This window comes from Pelecanus crispus, chromosome 6 (assembly GCF_030463565.1).
Source record: "Pelecanus crispus isolate bPelCri1 chromosome 6, bPelCri1.pri, whole genome shotgun sequence".
Taxonomy (NCBI): Eukaryota; Metazoa; Chordata; class Aves; order Pelecaniformes; family Pelecanidae; genus Pelecanus; species Pelecanus crispus.
This window is the reverse complement of record NC_134648.1, coordinates 14,945,701-14,964,673: the sequence shown is the minus strand read 5'-3', so window position 1 is coordinate 14,964,673 and position 18,973 is coordinate 14,945,701. Positions and strand designations below refer to the sequence as shown.

The 18,973-nt window shown below is 39.7% G+C and overlaps 1 protein-coding gene across 1 annotated transcript in view; it reads right to left on the bottom strand.

Moving 5' to 3' along the window:
* The window catches only part of PDE3B (phosphodiesterase 3B), a 95,395-nt gene extending 76,975 nt beyond the window's left edge, over positions 1-18,420 (bottom strand). Inside the window, exon 1 of the mRNA XM_075712668.1 lies at positions 17,395-18,420. Within this exon, the coding sequence (XP_075568783.1) occupies positions 17,395-18,420 (1,026 nt within the window). The remainder of the gene's footprint in view (positions 1-17,394) is intronic.
* Positions 18,421-18,973: the final 553 nt, after the last annotated feature.

The window sequence follows — 18,973 nt, the reverse complement described above, 5'->3', positions numbered from 1 at the left end:
ATCCATGCAAGGTGATCTGACTGCTGGCCATTTTAGCTACATACACATAAAGAAACAATGGACTGTCAATCACTTTCTTGATATTTTCAGTGGCATTTTCTATAAAATACTTCATAACATAAGAGTTACAAAGAACACTTTACTATTTTCCTCAGTAAAAATCACAATCAGAAGAAGATGGAAGAGACCTTAATCCCTTTTCTCTTTCATAGCACCCACCTATCTGACTGGTTCTAAAAGTTACAGAACATACAGTATTAGACAAGTTGGCTTACGAAATTAGGAGACTACAACAGATATAAACCAAATATTTCCCCAGGAATTGTACAAAACTTCACAGACTTTGCTGAAAGAAATGCAGTCCCTTACTGTAATGCTTGGAAGGTTAAATAGCCAAGTAGTGTCCTACTAAGCTGCAATTCCATCTGTTATTACAGCCTTCTCTTTTGAAACATGCACGTATACCAAACAGTCTCGCTGAGAATATGGCATTCAGGAAACAACAACCGAATACTGTCAGCTCATAAAAGCACTTTGAAAATAGCTAACAAGTGCCAGAATGGAGATTAAATTCAAATAATTAAGCAATATTAAAAGTTATGCAGAAAAATAAGTATGTGATCATGTAACTCCCATCTTCTTAATTGAAGGAAGACTGACAAGGCTTACAGGGCTAAAATACTAAATGAGGATAAAACAAAATATTCAATATGTTTAATGTATTGCGCAACTTGCAGGCATTGCCCTAAATAAACAGCAAAGTTACTGGACATACATTCATGGAACACCATGGTGATCTGATGCCACTATAACCTCCATTTTACTTTCCAGAATTTAAGGGATAAAGAAGATTAAGGACAAAATTCAGAATTCAAAATTGAGATTTCCAGATCTTGCTTTGTTAACATCTACATTAGCCATTCATTAATCATACAGATTTAAATCCCAATAATCATTAACTTCAATGGTAAAACTTCATAACTTGCAATTGAGCTAACATGAATATGTAACAAATAAAGCACAAAGCAAGCAGTGGCCACATGCAACAACACGTGTTAGTGAGGTTGGACAAGTCAGTCAAGCGATTTTGAACTAGCAGAAAAACAGTTGCCCTTCCTTTAGAATGGCATCCCAGTGCTTTAGCCACCTCCACCCACACACAAAACCTCTTTTTTTTTTTTTTTTTTTTTAATAAAATAAAATTGAAGAGAATCCCATATGAAGAACCCAAGCCAGGTAGACAGTGATCACTGTTTGGAATGCAACCCCAGTGACTAGCTAACCATAGATGACACCGGCCTACAGTGTGCAAAACGCCCTAAAAATACGGGCTGCTAGGCTCTTAAAGCCAAGTTAATCTATTATAAATGTGCAGAAACAGAGATAGTCAATCTTTCTAAGCTTTGTATTCAAGGGTTTGGGGCTGAGGGGGGAGAGGGGGAGAGTTGGGTTTGGAGGGGGTTTTTTGTTGTTGTTGGGTGGGGTTTTTTGTTTGTGGTGGTTTTGGGGTGGGTGTGGGGTTAGGGAGGTTTGGTTGGTTGTCGTCCTGTTCCTCCCACGCCCCCAAGAGCTTCACATGTAGACTTCAGATACTAACACGGCTCTAACTGATGATCTGTCAAAGTTATTCTTTTAACAAGGAAGAAAATGAGTGGGTTTTATATGGAAGAATTCTTCCAAATGAATTTGAAAATCCTAGTATTCAAACACTTAAAATAGATTAACTTTTTAAGCTTCACACAAACACAGGAACAGAAGTGTATTCTGTATTAACCTTGACATTTTAACATGTTTAGCCTTTAACTATAACCTATAATACTAGTTCGTTAAAATCTAAGTTTATTTGTGTGTTTGCCTATGTAACAACAACAACAACAACAAAAGTAAAAACACAGTGACAAACACTCTTGGTTTAACCTGTTGATCACTGCATGACTTTTCCCTAAAAAAAATAACTAGCCATGGCTAGCCATAAGGCAATACCCATAGTAGCAACATACATCAATATTGAATCAGTTACTGTGAATGTGTTTACAGTTTTTAAGTGAAATGCAGAAGACATGATGATTGTCTGAGATAAAACACACACTGCTTTCAACACTAACTGGTTTATATTAGTGGTTAAGTAACCACTGGAAGTTACTGAATTTTAATCAACAGAGGAAAAAAGTATTTAGAAAAAGAATCCCTTGCTTTAGAGGTTAAACCTCAGGTAACATTAATTTTGAAAACTATGTTTTAATATGTAACTCACAAGAATACTTCAGTATAATTTCTTGAATAGGTCGCGATATCCAAAACACTGGTGAAACTTGCACAGTACTGAATTTTGGTAACTAGGGAAGATCATTTTCATACAGATCACAAAAATTTGATTGTACATCTTTCAGAATCAAGCACAACTACAATGTTCTTTGGAGAAGTAGGCTGGAGAGTTTAAATAATTTTTCAATTTATCCAAAGTAGCACTTTGCAAATTCTCATGAGCACCATAGCGGCAGTCACAACCAAACAGTTTGAGATGAAGCCAGTCTTTTCCTTTGTAACAGTCGAGTTCAGCTTGCAACACTATCAAAAATAAAAGAACTGTAAGCTAATTGCTGGCAAGTATGACGCAAGCAGTTTCCTAGGTAACAGCCCAAGTTGCTGAAGTGCCTGATCCAGCATTTCCTCATCTGTTTGCACTCACACCAGCAGTCTGACAATGTAGTCACTGCATCCTGTTTCACTCAGCAGCCAGAGAAACACACTGAGGTTAACCCTTGACTAACATCTTTACAGTTAAGCTATCATACCTATAAATTAACTTTTACAGCGATGTTTTGCACATGCATTTTTAATTTTCTCACACCTTTGCAGTAGCTGTCTACACTGCATTTTCTTTTTAATTGAGAAGGAAAACACGAGAAAGAAAACAATCTAAAATAAAAAAATACGTAACAGAGATCTTTTAATTTGTATTTGTACTACTGAAAGTTTCTGCCACAAATTAAGTTTAAAACAATTAGTCACCTGCAGATTTTACATAAAACATCAAATTATCTGTATCTCTGATTTTAACTTCATAGTTCCAGAATTTTCCTGATTTTATACTATACCCAAAGTAAACTAGATACAGACATGAAGAGGATCTATCAAACTACTTCTCATTCACTTCAAATAGACATGCATTCATATAGAAGTAGGAAGCATGTTTTTAAAATGTATCACAAAACAGTTACTGTAAACACCAAGGAAAACAAAAATCGCATTTTGATCTTAAAAAACCGTAGAGAGCACGGATCTCATCAGTGTGCTATCTTTCAGGGGAACTGCAGATTCTAGAGCAAATTAAAAAAAAAAATCAAACACATTAATAAAAAAAAGCCTTTCTGACAGTATATTGCACAAAAAAAAAAAAAAAGGATAATTTTAGGGTTTATTTTTAAATGTGAATTCGGTCATTTCAGGACATGAATAAACATGAAACAAACTATTTCCAGCAGAGAGCTTTTATGTGCTGACATTGGTGCCTATCTGGTGTAAAACACAACTGTTTTTCTGTACTATGGAATAGTTGTGGGGGCACAAAGAAAGCAAAAAGGCAAGATAAAAGTAATATTTTTGGTTAAAAATTCTGGGCAATGCTTCACCAAGGCAAAATGCACATGAACTTTACTGCTGGAAAAAAGTCTCCCACCTTCACTGACTGATCTACCCAGTGCAATGTTAAGTGGGAAATCCCCTAAAGCATTTTGAAATAGGCAGATACCAGCCAGCCAGAACAACCTGTCACAGCAGCTTCCTGACCACTAAAGAGAACTAGGTATCAAAAATGTGAAGGTGCAGGGAGGAGGCGACATTAGGGACTTTTCACTATTTCTTTCACAAAAGCTTACTTAGGAGGCCAGGTTCATATCAAGTTAGAACTGCTCTAAAAGGAGATCTAAACCAGTCCTGATTTTCCAGTAGCTGGAAGTCTCATTCTTTCAAATATGTCATGGATTCTCCAGTTTCTTGGGAGGCCTTCTTGCTCAAATCTATTATTATAACTTATCCATATTCCAAACACAAAATACGAAGTGTTAGGCCAAAAAGCCCAGGGGTACAAACAAGTGGCCTGAAATAAAACTCCGAAGAACGGTAGGCAGGTATGCACTGGCAACAATACTTATCTAGAAAATAAGAAACAAAAAAGGGCTACCGTGTTTATACGATATGATCAATGCTGTGGCTTAGTCAGCAGTTAACTACTTGTTAGCATCTCAGTGATGTTCTTCTCTAAATGCAGATGTTTCTGTCAGCAGGTTTTTCTACTCTATTAGTATAGTTTTCCTCCGCATCACTTCTTAGCTTCTTCCCATACACCTGCATTCCTCTTCATTCTGATGTTGCAGTACCCACATAGTAGGTAGGAAGGCAGAAGAAAAGAGAAAGAAATGTTTTCTTCACCAATAGACAATTTTCCTCAATTGAATGGAAAGCCAGCTCAGAAAAAAATAAAGGAAGTAGGCTGGTATGTGATTACGGAAATTCCAGAAAGAGATCAAGACCTTTCAGGGATGAAGAGGCAATGATAGGCAGAAAACCTGTGATGACAGAAAGCATGTTGAGGAACCCAAATATCCCTGTAGGGGAGGGAAGCAAACCAGCACAGACTTGCAAGACTATTATTGCAGGGTTATGCTGGGATACAAAAGATTCTCACCCCAGCTCTATTCAACAATGGATCAGAGAGCCCTGAGAAAAATCGTTAAGCCACGTGACAGCTTTAGGTTATGGGATTCAAGGTTCAGACAGGTTCTCCAAAACTAAAACATAAAATGGTTGCTGAGGACATCTTTGATAAAATGAGGTTTTAGATGCCTGGATTAGAACCAAGTGGAGGAACATCCACACAAGTTCTGTCAGAGGGCACTAAAAAATACTTATATCTAAATATGAACAGAGGCACCAAATGACTTAACCATTTTGGTTATGTAACTGATATCGAACAAGACTATTTTGCATAGAAGGTCAGCCTCTTTAAGGCTCAGAAACCTATCCAAATACTAATGATTTAGTACTTTTGCAGTACTCAGAATTGTTATCTGCCTTATAACAATCCACCATCACGATATACAGTTTTTCTCCAGCTCTGCCTCCTGCTGTACTCTAACTGGGACACGAGAAGAAAAATACAGCTCTGTCCACCAAGCTAGATAACCTCCCAAATGATGCTCATGACAAAACAGATGCAGGGAACTCACTCTTCTTTTTGACTCTGGCTTTTCTTGGCTTACCCCTTTTCCTGAAATCTGCAGGGGTACCACTGCAGAACATCTCAAAAAGTGAAGCAGAGCTGATGGGAAGAAAAAGAGAGACCTGGCACACAGCTGTGAATCTTAACAGACATGCTGAGCCAAAATATTACTCAGAAATTGGAAATAAAGTTCAAAATTTCCTTTAAAAAAAAAAAAGAAAGTTCTGCAAAAGCCCAGTTAAATTTGCTTGCCCTGTGGAGGCAAATAAAGCTCAAGACATCAGGACAGAAAATACTTCTCTGCTCCTACTGACCCTGTTACACCCCAGCTGTAATGAGAATGAAATACCTCAGTTAAATTTCTATATGAACGGCAGTATCATAAAGATCAGGCAAAGCGTTCTTAATAGCTCTCAAACATTGCAGGAAGGTACATTGACAAATACAAATCCTCTAATTCTTTTCCTCCATTTTAAATGGAGAAATGAAGTGGGTAAGATCTTCAGTTTGAGGCATAGTTCATTCCCTATTATCATTAGTCAGCCAGCTATTCGTGCTACAACTACAACACTTGAGCCAATACTACTCCTATTTCTCCCTCCTCACTTGCTTAGAATAGGAGTTAGGCAAAACATAAACAAAATGGCTAAAGGCTTAGTCTTCTCAAAAAAAAAAAAAAAAACAACCAACCCAAAACCCGAAAACAAACAAAACCAAAAACCAACCAACCAACAACTTAGAAAACCTTTGTCCCCTCTATGCAGGAAATAAACAGAGGATTGTTTTCAGCTATGAAACTACCTAAGACATACAGATTCTCTTGGGCAGCAAAGAATAAGTTCCTAACTATAAAAGCCTACATATTAAGAGCTCAGATCTTAAAAATAAATTTGCAGTTATGCTTACAGAGAATGAAGCAGGCAAGTAAGCACCTTGCATCTAACTTGCAGAACTAAATGAACAAAATGAAAACAACAAAGAACTTTACAATATTGTGTAGTATCAAGGTAAAGGATAAGGTCTGTATGATTATGTCAAAAACAAACGTACGCGCCTTTTCAAATGTGGTCTACTTATGTATCATTTTTCAATAATGGACATGTACATGAACCGAAGTAAGGGATTCTAGAAATATTTTTATGCTGTAAATGCAAAGAAACATTTAATTATTCTATTTTATAAATTATATGCTATCAAATGTTCCACAATTTTTTTTTAGACAATAATTTGATTGCTAGGTTCTTAAAAAAGTAAAATCTTTTCAGTCAGAACATTCTTATGTCTTTGCTGAAAGACACTTGCAATTTTGGACCAAATTATGCTACTGATCCTGTAACATGTAGAAAGATGAAAGAATGCACTGGTAGGAAGAAGTTTTAAAATGATTGTAAAATTAAGAACAGATAAGGACAGGGAAAGAGAAAGAAAAATGACATTCCAAAAAAGACAAGACAAGCAAGTAAGCAATTTACTAGCAAACATTGATCTCCTGGGAAATTATTTTTCTTGTACTTTCAAGACCCAAATAATTAAAAACAAAGATGTACCTTCTAAAGGCACACCAATCCTGCGCATCACCAGACAGGTGAGAGGAACATAGCTTTAAGAATGTATTCATTTGAGATTGTTTACACTTGCTACTAGAGAGCTGAAGTTATAAATTACATTAAACCCTGTGAATTTTTAAACAAGTAAGGACAATAATCTCAATCCTTACACACTGTAAAATACATGTTCTTTTCCACTTGAAAGTTAAGTGCTCTGCTGACTCTAGGGAGCTTCCTACTAGAACATGTGTTAAGGCAAGTATAGAAGACTTACTTACAAATCTTTAGCAATGAGATTTTAACAGCAACTAGTGTCATACAAGAAAAATTACATGACTATATACCTTTATAAGTCCATTATTAAAGCTGTACCGACTTCTGCAGTTAATCCTGAAATGGCATCTCTTTATTATATGAAACACAGTTTGAATCTTTTTTAAAGTTGTAAGATACTTTCCTGAACAAGATATCAATGTCATATTTACAAATATAACATCAGTTTCTAAATGAATTTGTCCTGAAATTTTATCTTTAACCATCTTAATAATGGGCTATGCAAATTTCATATGTAAGCACAGAGTTTTTACTCAGTTTTAACAAGATTGTTTGAAGCTTAGGGTCTTTTACCTAGCTTTGATTTTTACTCTTCATAAAAAATTGTTATCCTTCACACATAGACTGAAGTACTATTTTGTTCTTCAGAATATTCTGCAGATGTCTGCAATGTGACCATCATTGTCTCAGAGGGTTTGAAAACAGGCCGCCCTTAAAAGCAATAGCCAGCATCTGCCTCTGCTCATCTACTCCTGTTTTCTTATTTTCATCTTGACATCACAGAAAATCACTTGCAAACATATTATTGTCAGTTTGCTTTAAAAATTCTTTGGCATCTAACAAACAGGCTGCCAGTTACGAAAAACAAATTAATTAAAAGCAATGACAAAAAGGACTGGTCATTAACACAAAAGCTGTTCCAAACTCTTCTTTCTTAATCAAACTTGCTCAACCAGCATCTCCAAATAGAAAGAAAAATTAGATTTTCAGTATTACCATGGCATGGAAACATTCTGCTGTGGTGAATAAAAGGTAGCAAGAAACTCTGATACAGATTCTAATTAATGCTTTTCTGTAACTACATAAAAATAAGTTAACAGATACTTGTAATCAAAATACTTTGAACTGCGCTTTGCCATAACAGCACAAAGCTGTTATTTACATTATAGTAATCACTCATTTTCATTTCAGATAGACATACTACAATGCTTTAATCATTGGAAAGATCCTATGTAACATTCCTCAGCTCTTTACTATTAAAAAAAAGGACTAGAAGATGCTTAGTTCAAGATCTGTGTACATAATCAATTGAAATTCTCTCACTGCAAGTTTCATTTGAAATTTGCTTTGTAAGCGTGCTTCAGTGATCCCCAAACCGATATTACGCTGCCCTGAAAATGCAGTTAGTTGAAACAAGGACAGAAAGAGGACACATACCGGGTGGACAACACAAGCTTGTTTGTGTTTTCTAGTCAAGATATAAAATATGCTGCTCTATCTTATAGTACATGTTAGGAAGAACCAAGCCCCTGTCATCATTAATGTATGTGTTTATTTATCCCAATCTATAAGCAGCAATACACAGTAGGTACATCAGTGTTTCAGTGCACTTTTGTATGGACAACCTCAATGGAAACAGTATAATCCAAATCAACATTCATCTATCTCTCAGCAAAACAAAGCCTGCTTCTTGCAGATCCAGCTAGTCAAGAGGAAAACTGTGCTAGTGTGCTTTTACTTCTTCCAGTCTGAGCCAATTCATTCAGGGCAGTGCCAGAGCAGATGGCATTTCACAGGCACAGCAGGGTCTAAACTTTTTCAGTCTGCTAATCACACCTTCAGGTTTCAACACAAATTTCCCTCCCCTAGTCCCCACACATATAAATGCTTGTATCTACAAAAATGCAGTTTAAATTAACTGCAATTTAATTTCATACTATGTAATGAGGATAATTCTAAGGGAGTGAGAATATGTAGGATACTATGGAATTCCAACAGTAGGTATCAAAGAGCCTGCGAGTGCATTTACACATTACACTGTCTAGGTTGCAAACCAAATTAAATGAGGGCTAGTGTGGACATAAATCAATACAATAATCACTTAAGATTTCTCTCGGATACACTCCTTTCTTTTTAAAGCTAGCATCATTAAACTACAACCATGACACTGAATTTTATTAACTACTAATGATGTTCTATAAATACAGAGATGAATCCCTGCCTCAGAGTAAGCTCACAAAAAGTCTGTTCTCATCTATCCCTTCCAAAGTTACAAGCCCAGCTAAGAAGCCATCCACTTCTGTAAAACATATACACTGTAAGGTTCCTTGGCCACCATACATCTCTCACACAGAAGATAATGAGGTATCTGAGGATTAGTGTTTATCAGTCATCAAATGTTGAAAAATATGTGTATCAGCAATTTGTGTGAAAGGATAGAAACTGTTCTGGAGAGCCAAAAGTACTAGAAAAATTCACCGATACCAGTTCTTAAAAAAATCTGTACTTCTTATTCTATATTAGTAAAGTAAGAGTACCCAGAAATTCCTTTTAAGAGAATCTAACAGACAGAAGGAACAAAACTACATTCCTGAAGTGGCAAACAGGCACCACACAACAGTGCTTAGGAGAAGAAAGAAAGAAAAAAAAAAACAAACCTGGAAAATAAGTTATGTTTGAATCTGTAATATTAAACTGACTCTAAGAAAAATAAAAAGACCCTAAATGTAAACACAGGCCTTTAACTTTAGATCTCATTAGAACAAAAATCATGCTAAAGATGCAGACAGTGAGCCTAGTATAAGAATGCCTTTTTTAGCCTTTAGTTTAGCTCCTATGCTGTTAAAAGGTTTTAATCTAATAAAAAAGAAAATGTAACATGACCGATAATGAAGGTTAAAAGAGACACTCTTATACCATAGTGCCTATGCAGGGAGTCATAGTTAAGCTGTTATTTCAATAAAACTGATAAAACTTCCCTCTGCAAACCTTAAGTTCCACACACTTTCAGAAGAGTTTATTCATTATTATGAACTTTGCTGATAAAACTCTGCTGACAACAGATATAAACAGGCAGGTGTGACACAGGCTTGCTGTATCACCATCTAACAGTGGTACAGTTCCTCTAGGGCAGGGGAGTAACACTGGCTGTTTTGGACATACGGAAAGTATTCACCCCAAATTAAACCCCATGTATATTTCTCAATTACTATTACCAGCATGTATATAGCTAAACCAATTGCTAATTCACACAAAAAAGTCTGAAATGTTCCTCATAAAAGAGGGAAGACCTCTCAAAACCAAATCCAAAGCACCCAAATACTTCACATGTTACATTTTCTATAGTACCTTGAGTAGCTTAAAAATAGTAAATTATATAGGAAAAAGTTCATTTTAACATTCCAAACAAACTTTTATTTATCAAATGAACAACAAATGGAACATTTGCTGAAAATATGCCTTTAACTTAGTGAAGGAATTTGGGTTTGCATAAAGGAACATTAAGGCTCGCAACTCAGTACTGGGTAACAAAACTTGTCAGGGTTACTATTCAATCAGTCATCTAACTGGAAATATGTCAACTTTTTCCACACCTCCTATACAAAGTGAGGTTACAACTGGTAGACATAAATGTTCTGCACAGCAGCACTGGTTTTCATATATGTTGAACTATCACACAAATAAGAGGGATATAAAAAAATTGCTTGGATATCTGTGCCCTATTCTGTCCCTCTCCCAGTAAATTTGCAGTTGTTTTCAAAGTAACATGCTATATATAAAAGCTATGAAAAAGTAGGTATGGCCCAACACATCAAAACTTACTCCTGGTCACCAGCTGCCTGTATTTATATGAATTATGTCCTTTCCCAAAGCCCTATGATCCATTTTCAAATATAAAACTGCTCCAGAAACTGTAATTTTATTTCAGCAGTCATTCATTGTTATGCCACGTCTAGTTAACACTTCATTTTGTGACGCTCACCAATAAGGCCATTCACTTAACTCATCTTTCTTAAGGTCATTTCTCTCTGATCTGTTTCTGTCACACTTCCCCTTCCCAAATACCATCATCTGTCAGTTTACTTGTTACCCTGTGAACTCTAATTTATTAGCATCCGTGGTTCCTGTCTGTTTAGAAGGCTCTAGTACTCTTTCACTTCCACTGGATCCTTAAAGTTATTGATCCTTTTTATGCTTCACCAACATTCACTCATATATTACACAGTCTGCCCTGACCAATCCAAGCCCTCACTTTTACCTTAAATTTTTGCTCATGCTACTGAGTTGCAGAAAAGTCTCACTATTTTTTTTCCATTAAAATTTATTCTGTTGTGTCGTTCCACCTTGCCAAGCATTGTTTTCACCCACTGAAAAAGTCACATTGAAATTCAACATTTCCTTTCACTCCCCTTTACTCTCATCTTAAACTATTCTTTCAGCTCTCTCCCCATATGGTTTTATCCTGGAAAAACAGGTAAGATTCCGAAAAAATATTCTATAGCTGTAGCCTCTATGACTGCCCTCCCTTCTCATTTGGCAGGCAGAAGTTTCTCATCTGTTTTCTTCCACAAGTTTTTGCATCAGTGATAGAACAGACTACATCTCCCAGTGTCCCTGCCTGTAATCCTTATCTTTGCACAAAAGTACAACATTTACTCTTTTCTATCTTCAGCAACTAGTTTCTGAACACCGGACCTGATAGATAGTTGTTTTTTGTTCAGTGATTTGTCTGAATGATGGCAAGGCTGCATGAAGTTTTCATTTTTAGGTATCAGAAAACCAGAACAGGAGGAAAAAAGGTTTTTAAAAACATAATTTTCCTATCAGATGACAAATAAGGCCCAGGCTTTAACAGAATTCCTGCATGTATTCACATGAACAGTATTCAGTCATGACATGAGAGACAGTCTCATGTGGATTCTTAGAGTTCAGCTCACACTGCAGACTTGGTCTGTGTTGGGGCATATTCCACAGGGTCTCTTCACTTCCCGCTCCCCTTTTTTCGTAAAACTTGTTGGAATTTGATATCTTTGAAACTTCTAAGGCCATAGTATTCAATCAGTTCAGTTGGTCAAGTTCAACTATCAGGATGGTACTGTCAGGCATATACACGAACACACATACATTGTGTCAAAAGCCGAGCCTTTTCCTTCAGGAAAATATACCTGACTCCTTGTAATTCACTTTCCTTTCATATTTAACCTCACAGAATATACTGCTCACAAACCACAGCATGGAAGCTGTCCTCTGCCATTCTAGAGACTCTCCTGGGAACCTTTTATTCCTCATGTCTACAATTTTCTTTCATAAGTTTAAAATGTCTTCCTAGTCGAAGCTGAAAATCAGCACTTTATCCAATTTATCATGTTAGTTTTCTTTGACACTGTCAACCACACAGTTCTTGGAACCTTCTCTCCCAGCTGCCTCTATTTCTTTCCTACTGGTGCTCTGGTCACTCCTGTAATACGCCACCCTCACCTTCCTCCAAATTTCTCCAGCATTTCCACAGCAGCTGTCTTAGATCTCCTTCCTTTCTCCTTTTACATTTTCTTTCTGGGAAACACACCTGCAGAAACAGTCAACCCTCTTTGCTATACTGATGACTTACAGACATGATTCCCTGCTTTTAGCATACTTTTTCTGTCCAGAACACAAACTGCCACCAAGTCTCCGATCTCCAAAAACCAGCTTAAGGTAAACTTTGCTAACAGAGTTCTTAACTGTACTCAGTCTCCCTAATAGCATTCTTTGTCATTCTCTGTGAACCACTGTATGGTCCTGGTGGTCACTTTGCCAGAGGATACCATCTTAAATTCTGCCCTCTATACAGGTCTCTATGGGCAGACCATGCTCAAGTCATCCCTTCTTTGCAGTATAATACTTCAAGAATATAACTTCAGGATGGAAAAAAAAAAAAAAAAAAAGAAGGATGCAAGTCTTACCAAGCATCTTCTCATTTCACATTTCATCTAGCGCAAAACATTTTGTCAAGGTCAGAGAGAACCAGACAGAAACAATATAATCCTACTCATCCAAAAAAATGGCTGCAAAAACAGTTTTCCAAGACTGTTGCTTTCACCATGCAATCCTTTCTCTTTGTATATTCCCCACACTCAGTCACATCCCATTGAAATGGATTCCATTCACAGCTCAACACACCCACTTTTCTACCTTGATTTTCTCCATAAGGTAAACAATAAAAATCCAAGAGATACAAAGATTCTGTTAACAACAGAAACAAATCTTGACGTGCAGGTACGCTTTTCTAACAGTCATTGTAATCATTAGGGGAAAACTTAAAATTTCAAAGAGCTAGTTTGTCAAATACACAGCAAGAAGAGTTACATTTTGTTATTGGATGCAATCAACACGTAAAGGCTCACATGTTTCTAGGCTGCAAACAGTATCTGAATTTAACAACTTTAAGACACTGTAAAATGCATATTAACAGACAGCTTCTGCACTAGAAAGTTTATACCCCAAGTACTTAAGGACAAAGTATAATTTCTTTCACAAATAGGTAACAGACACAGATATAAATTGTCTAAGCAAATAAGGAACTGCATTAATTTCAAGTTACATAAATATTTTAGACTCTTGAAATCGAGTCCTGATCTTCCTAAGGTAATGCATCAAAGGTACAAGATAACTTGGAACAGAAACTGGGGAGAGGCGGCGGTCAATCCAACAACCTAACCACAAGACAGTTCTTCCTGTAATTAACAGAGTGCAACATGAAAGCAGTCTTTATCCACAAAAAATCCCAGTCTTCCTATGCATTTGAACCTAGTCAGGTAACTGGGAAAAGTTTGCAGACTGTTTTGGACACACATCCTGTATATTTAATTAGGAAGGCCTATTCTTTACTCAAGGAAAAATATGAATTTTAGAAATCACATATTCTTTCTGGATTCTGAGAATTTCCTATGTATGAGTCCTTACACAGTTATTTAACACCAACATGTTAAAGAAAAAAAATGTTTTACTACAATATCTTTCAGGACATAGAGTGTTTACAAGATCTGCAATACTGACAAGGACCTTTTAGATTCCCAATTCTGATTTGGCCTTCATTAAAAAAAAAAAAAAAGTGCTAAATATGCAACAGTCAATAAAGATAAACCCTTTGGTACCAGTAGGGGTAGGTACAGCTAACAGATTAGCATCTGATTAATACCTGCAATCAAAACGTCATCTACACAAAATCTGCAATACCAATCAATACTGCAGTCATACTGTTAATAAGCAATTCCTCTCTAGGTCCAAGACCAATACTGTAGTATGAAAACAAAAAAGCCTGTTTACTGCTACAATCGTATGAATTTCTGCGAGCAGGAGAAGTGTTAATACAGTAGAGTTCAGAAAAGACGTTGCATTTACATAATTTTTAGCCTTAGTCATATCGCTTCCTTCTATGTGTATTTATATATTTTGATAATGGTATTTAAGTATACTCACATAAAAATTTAAAGATATAATCTGCCCAAGACTCTTTCCTCCCACCTCAAACTACATTTGTAGCCATATGTACTGCAGAAAAGCCACTCACAGCATGAATTCGTAGACTTTGGTAGCTAAAGTAAGCATGGATAATCATATAAAACGCAAGAATAAAGGTAATCTAATTGTATCAACCTTCCAGCATTATAGTGGCCATACCTGTTCAAGTACAGAAAGCTATAACCTGAGTATTTGTCATAAGAACTGCTCAAATTAGAAAGCATTTACAGGATCGTGCTCACAGGGCCTCTTTCCACTTCTGCCCCAGAAAACAGTGATAGACGCATCCAATTCCAGTGTGCACACGCTACTGGTCGCACATACCTGTTCCCCCTGCTACCCCCACACACAGACCCCTTAGAATTGTTGGCTTGAGCTTAGTAATGAAAAGAACAGTCAAGTCAATATAATTATTTTCTCATGTATTTAACTAGATGGAGAGTTGGACATAATTTCAAATCAACAAGTAACTGAAAACTTAAGGTCAATATTAGCATTCCCTATTTTCCTCAGAGAGTAACTAAAATCTATACAGGAGGAAAATTTTTCACAATGAGAACGATCAGCCATTGGAATAATCTCCCCAGGGAAATGGTGGATTCCCCAACATTGGACACTTTTAAGATTCAGCTGGACAGGGTGCTGGGCCATCTTGTCTTGGTTTTTGTCGAGAAAGGTTGGACCAGATGATACTTGATGTCCCTTCCAACCTAGTATTCTACGATTTGATACATCTGCCTTTTTTGTTCTTAATGTGCCCCTGCTTGCAGAGGTTCATACAAACCCCTACGTAGTAACAATCATGCAAAATACGTCTAATAGAGTCACAATAGCAACTTAGCTCTCATTCATCAAAGTATTCCTGTCATGGTGGAGCTGCAGCACATTCCTTGTACTCCACTGATCTTCCTAACAATGCTCATTAAACTCACTTTTAAAATATTAATATTGGAAAAGAATCACTGTAATATTTTATAAAGATCTGCAAAACATGCAATCAGTTCTTAAAGAAAATTCACATAATAAAGCCTCTCTGAAAAGCATTAAGTGCATACATTTCTTCTGTTTCAAGGAAGCAATATAAACACCTTGTAGTGTTTATTCAAATAGTCACACATTATAGGCTTACTTCCCCCCCCCCCCCCCCCCCGCCTCCGCCGCCCAAACAATTGATGTTTTATCAGCTCTGCAATGTCTGATCTCTCTCCAAGTCAGACAGGAGATCAGAGGATTTAAACTGCGTTATCCTCATAAAATCACATATAAAATACTGCACAGAACATATATGTATGAACCCCATTAAAGAGTGCTTAATAAATTACAAATATTTATTGTATAGCATAATAGACTGTTAGGAGAATAAAGAACTTCAGATGTCTTTGTTGTTTCTGTTCAGTTCTAGTGATAACAAAGATATCAAATTCTGGAAGTCTACCAAACAGTTACATTTTATTATGAACACGTATGATTTAAGTACTGCCAATAAATTCTAGGTATTTAGTTATGGTTGACATTTACGATGTTAATTAAAGAATAATAAATGCCTTAACTTGAAATATGCACATGCCTTTAGGAAGTGAGCCGAATATCAAAGGAAGCATTTTGTAACTTGCATAAGAACAAATATCTTCTATCACCTAGAAAGGTTAATTAAACCACATTTTCTGAGGTTTTTGTACTGCAGACAAATGTGACAGAAAAAGAGAGCATTTACTATCCAGAAGGGAAGAGAGAAAGTAAATTATTATACAATATTCCCTACATATCTTAACTGCTAGTGCAGTATTTTAATGTTTCTTTCATAGTATGCATTAGATAATTTGAAACTTATTGAGTTATTTCTGAAGCCTGTTACAGCATACTTGCATTTTAACCTTTTATGCAAAAAAAAAATTACCGCTGTATTATTCTATTGTGCAAATGCAGGGAAAGAAATGCTCGAAAACTGCTCCACCGTTTCAGATTCACCTCGTATTTCCTGAGAGCTACTTCACAGCCCATCGCAAGTGCATTACTGAATATATGTCAAAGCGAAATTAGAAAATTTCATTTAGTATCCACGAATTTCAGCCACAACAGTAGTAGATGGGGGATTCTGCAGCAACAATCACTTCCCAGAAACTGTTCACTTGCACGTTTATTAAATTAACTCCCCTTATTCTCCCTCCTATAACGGGCTGATAATCCGCTTGCAGCAGCCTCGGGCCAGTTCCACCAGCAACAAACCTCGACGTTCCTGCAGTTCACGTGCAAGTTCCCAAATAAAAACAACCCACCACCCACCCCGGGGGTTTGCGCTACAAAAAACAAGACTCATTGAAAAGTTTTCCGGGAGGTAGAAACCAACAGAGTTCCATTCAAGAAAACTGAGCGTTTCGGGCATCCCTCCAGACTCTACTGAACAGCTCTCTCTTAGTAAAAAGAAGTTTCTTAAATCCCATCAACCCAAACCTAATGTTAACTTCTGTAGAGCGAGGAAGAGAGGGTGAGAGGGAGAGAGAGAAACAAGAGACAGTAATTTGCAAGGCAGAAGGACAGCTGCCACTCAAACAACGCCAACATTTGATAAATAATATAGCTCAAACCCTGATATTTCTTTAGCACTTGGCAATCATTTTGTCGATAGAAAGCGGGAAGAACCAGAAGTGCCGAGCAGCTAGAAAGCTGTGGTTTCTTTCTCCCGTAAAGTCTGCCAGAAGCGGAGGAGGTGGTGGGCTTTGGAAAAGAAACAATCAAAATAACAAGGTAGCTGATAGCTGAAGACGTTTGGTTTGAGGTTTTGTTTTAATCGGTAAGAACTACTTTTTAATATTTAAGATGGTATGAAAAGCGAGCGAGCCTTCCGTCCTACAGCAAATACATTATTATGATTCAGCTTCTATACAGACACAAAGGATTATATCGATTCTGCAGAACCGAGTTGAGAAACCCGCTAAGGGACTAACGTTTTCCTCCATTCCTCTAACAAGAGTTTGACAGCAGACATCCAGCACAGACATACACAGCTGTTAGGAAAAGCGAGTGGCGCTCATTCCTCAGAAAGTTTCTCCCTCCAGTTTCGGAGAAACCTACCTGCTCTCGGGAAATGCAAGGCAACGAGGGTCTTCTAAACATTTTGCAGCTGCCATAGTAGCTGGCCGAAGATTCCCCTAAGGACACGCAGCTAGATCTCCTCCTGGGTCTGATTACAGGCACTTTTTCCTCCACGCTGGGGAGCCGTGGGTGGTGGTGATGCTGGTGGTGCGCTCCTCGGCTCTGAGCCGAGAAGATGCCGTGCTCGCCGCCACAGAGTGCCAGGAGGCAGCCTGCCACCCCGACCGAGCCGGCCAGCAGCGGTCTGAGGGCTGGGGGGAGCGAGTGCAGGCTGGTGAGCGACACCAGCCACACCAGGCTGGACAAGACCAAGACGAGCAGGCTCCGGCGCAACTTCAGGGAGCTCTGCGGCAGGGTCAGCGCTGCCACCGCGCCCAGCACTGTCAGGAGCCTGCCCAGGACCATCTGCGGCTCGGCGAGAGGCTGGGGCTCCTCTTCGCGCCCCTCCGCGGGCAGCAGCCACTGCAGCGCCACGAAGTCCCCCGAGAAGCAGCACACGGGAAGCGCCAGCAGCCACCAGCGGGTCGTGCCGCCGCCGTGCTCCCCGCGCCTGCCGCCGGCCAGGTAGCAGGTGAGGAAGAAGAAGGCACAGGCGATGCTGAAGAGGGGGCTGAGGCAGCGGGACAGGCACAGCAAGGCGTGCAGCGGCCGGGGGCTCCGCCAGCTGCTCCCGTCCTGCTGGTCCCCGGCGCTGCCCCGGCCGTGAAAGGCCAGGAGCGAGAGGACAGCGGCGGCCAGGGCGCCCAGGCTGAGCAGAGCCCGGGAGGAGGCGGCGGCAGCAGGGAACAGCAGCAGAGAGAGGAAGCTTTTCGGGGGGTCCTGCCTCAGGGGGGTCGCGCAGCTCTTCACGTAGCCGTTCCGCAGGCTCTCCGGGCCGCCGCCGCCGCCGGGGAGCGCCAGGGGGGCAGGCGCCCCGCCGCCGTCCGGCGGCTGGCAGCGCTGCGGGGGTTTGCTGGGTCCGTGGTGGGAGGCGGCCGCGGCGGCAGCTTCTGTCTCTTCCCTCATGGTGGTCGGGGACGCGGGGAGGGGGGGACGACGAGGGAGAGGCGCGGGTCGCGCTAGCTCCGGCCCGGCCGCACCTCCCTCATCTCCTCAGGAGAAAGGCGCCGAGCTGAGCCGCCGCTTCTCCTCGGCGGGCAGCGGCGTCCGCAGCATGGTGGGCGAAGACGGGAAAAGAGAGAAAAGGTAAAAGTCTCGCTCGCTCGCTTTCCCCGAGCGGATCCAGCGGCGGGCGCTCGCTGTCGCCACCCAGCGCTCACCGGCAGCGGCGGCGGCTGGCGAAGCCCCGGCGGGGGTGGGAAGTCCGCCGAGGAACAGCCCCCCGCCCGGCCCGGCCCGGCCCGGCCCGCCGTCCCTCACGCCGCTGCACACGGCGCGCGCGGAAGCCCCTGAGGCGGCACGCGCCGCAGGAGCGGTTGCGCGCTCGCTGCCACGCGCTAACGGCCGCACGGTAGCGGGGGGGGGGGGGGGAGGCGCGCTCGCGCTCCACGCCCGGCGCGAGCCGCCGGCTCCTTCCCGCCGCCGCGTGCCCGGCGGCCGCCTGCCCCGAGGTGGCGGC